Below are 1,220 nucleotides of genomic sequence, written 5' to 3'. Positions count from 1 at the left end.
GAGGACACTTAGACCCAGTGAGTCTGATTTGCCTGTTCTGATGCGGAGTTCACAACACTTAGACTATTCCGTAGTTCAGAAATCTATAAATGTGGTTCACAGCAATCATAAGTACCACAATGAAGCACCAAAGAATCGTAATTAGTAAGGTTTTAGCTTCTCGGACCTGAGAGGTAAACTGCATTTTGAATGAGAATACCCTGAGCTTTGTTTCTACTCGTGGGACTTTCATCATCTCTAAGAAGAACTGTTCAAACAATTTCAAGAAGCATAAATGGTGTTAGACTCTAATGGCTACTCCAACAAAACTAAAAAGATTTCCTAAGTTTTGTACCAGTTCGCATTTTCCAAGCTTGTCCTTGTCACCAGTGTAACCCTACAAACCAAGTATGCAATGAAGAAAAATCAAAAGAACATACAAAAGTTAGATCACAGAAAACCCAAATTTTTTCTAGGGACTTCGGACTCTGGAAAACAAAGCAGTAGAACATTATTCTAGGAGTACACTTCTTATACCTTTAGTAACTCCATTTCTTCTCTTGTTGGGCAAAACTTAATTAGGTTCTCAACCTGATCAGCATCAAGAGCCGACTCCTCCAGGTTAAGCACTGAGTTCTGCAGTATTTTAGAGACAATTAGCTTTTAATTATTGTGGGCAGACATAGCGACACATGGACATTGTACCAGGTTAAACTGCTATGATTACAGTACAACCTAAACCTGTCTAGCTTTATATTACCGTCAAATCCTGCAAAGGTACTTTCACTTTTGAAAGCATGATTTCACAATTGTATGCTCGCCGGTGTTCAATCTGCAAGATTAGAGTTTCTCATCATATTAAGTATTTTCAACCATAGAGAAAGCAATCCTATTTTGACAAAAAAAGAAATAAGACACTACTAACTATTGAACATAATTTACCAGTTGGACTTTCTCGGGTTTAGGTCCACGAGAGCTATCTAGTCTCGATTTTCCTGCCTGCTCTGGAGCAGATGCGGAGAACAGACTTTCAAGCTCTGTCATGTCAATGTCAGGAGCCCTACACAAAGAGGTAAAGTATCAATGAATTGGAAATCATGCAAGAATCTGGACCCATCAGAGAAAAGTGACAACAAGATGAACAATGCATACTTAGAAGCTTCCCTAGCCATTTGTGTTTCAGCCCATAAGCTCCCATTGACAGCTCTTGTCAGTTTCAACCAGTGGTATGGCTTCAACTT

The 1,220-nt window shown here is 38.9% G+C and overlaps 1 protein-coding gene across 1 annotated transcript in view; it reads right to left on the bottom strand.

Moving 5' to 3' along the window:
• LOC9300627 (formin-like protein 13) overlaps positions 1–1,220 on the bottom strand; it is a 6,519-nt gene that overhangs the window by 1,930 nt on the left and 3,369 nt on the right. Inside the window, 7 exon segments of the mRNA XM_021016366.1 lie at positions 15–83; positions 167–247; positions 335–376; positions 517–615; positions 740–811; positions 922–1,039; positions 1,132–1,220. The exon segment at positions 1,132–1,220 is cut by the window's right edge and continues 100 nt beyond it. Of these exon segments, the coding sequence (XP_020872025.1) occupies positions 15–83; positions 167–247; positions 335–376; positions 517–615; positions 740–811; positions 922–1,039; positions 1,132–1,220 (570 nt within the window).

The sequence above is a fragment of the Arabidopsis lyrata genome, assembly GCF_000004255.2.
Source record: "Arabidopsis lyrata subsp. lyrata unplaced genomic scaffold ARALYscaffold_8, whole genome shotgun sequence".
Taxonomy (NCBI): domain Eukaryota; kingdom Viridiplantae; phylum Streptophyta; class Magnoliopsida; order Brassicales; family Brassicaceae; genus Arabidopsis; species Arabidopsis lyrata.
The sequence above is the reverse complement of the archived record's forward strand: the minus strand, read 5'-3'. Positions and strand labels throughout refer to the sequence as shown.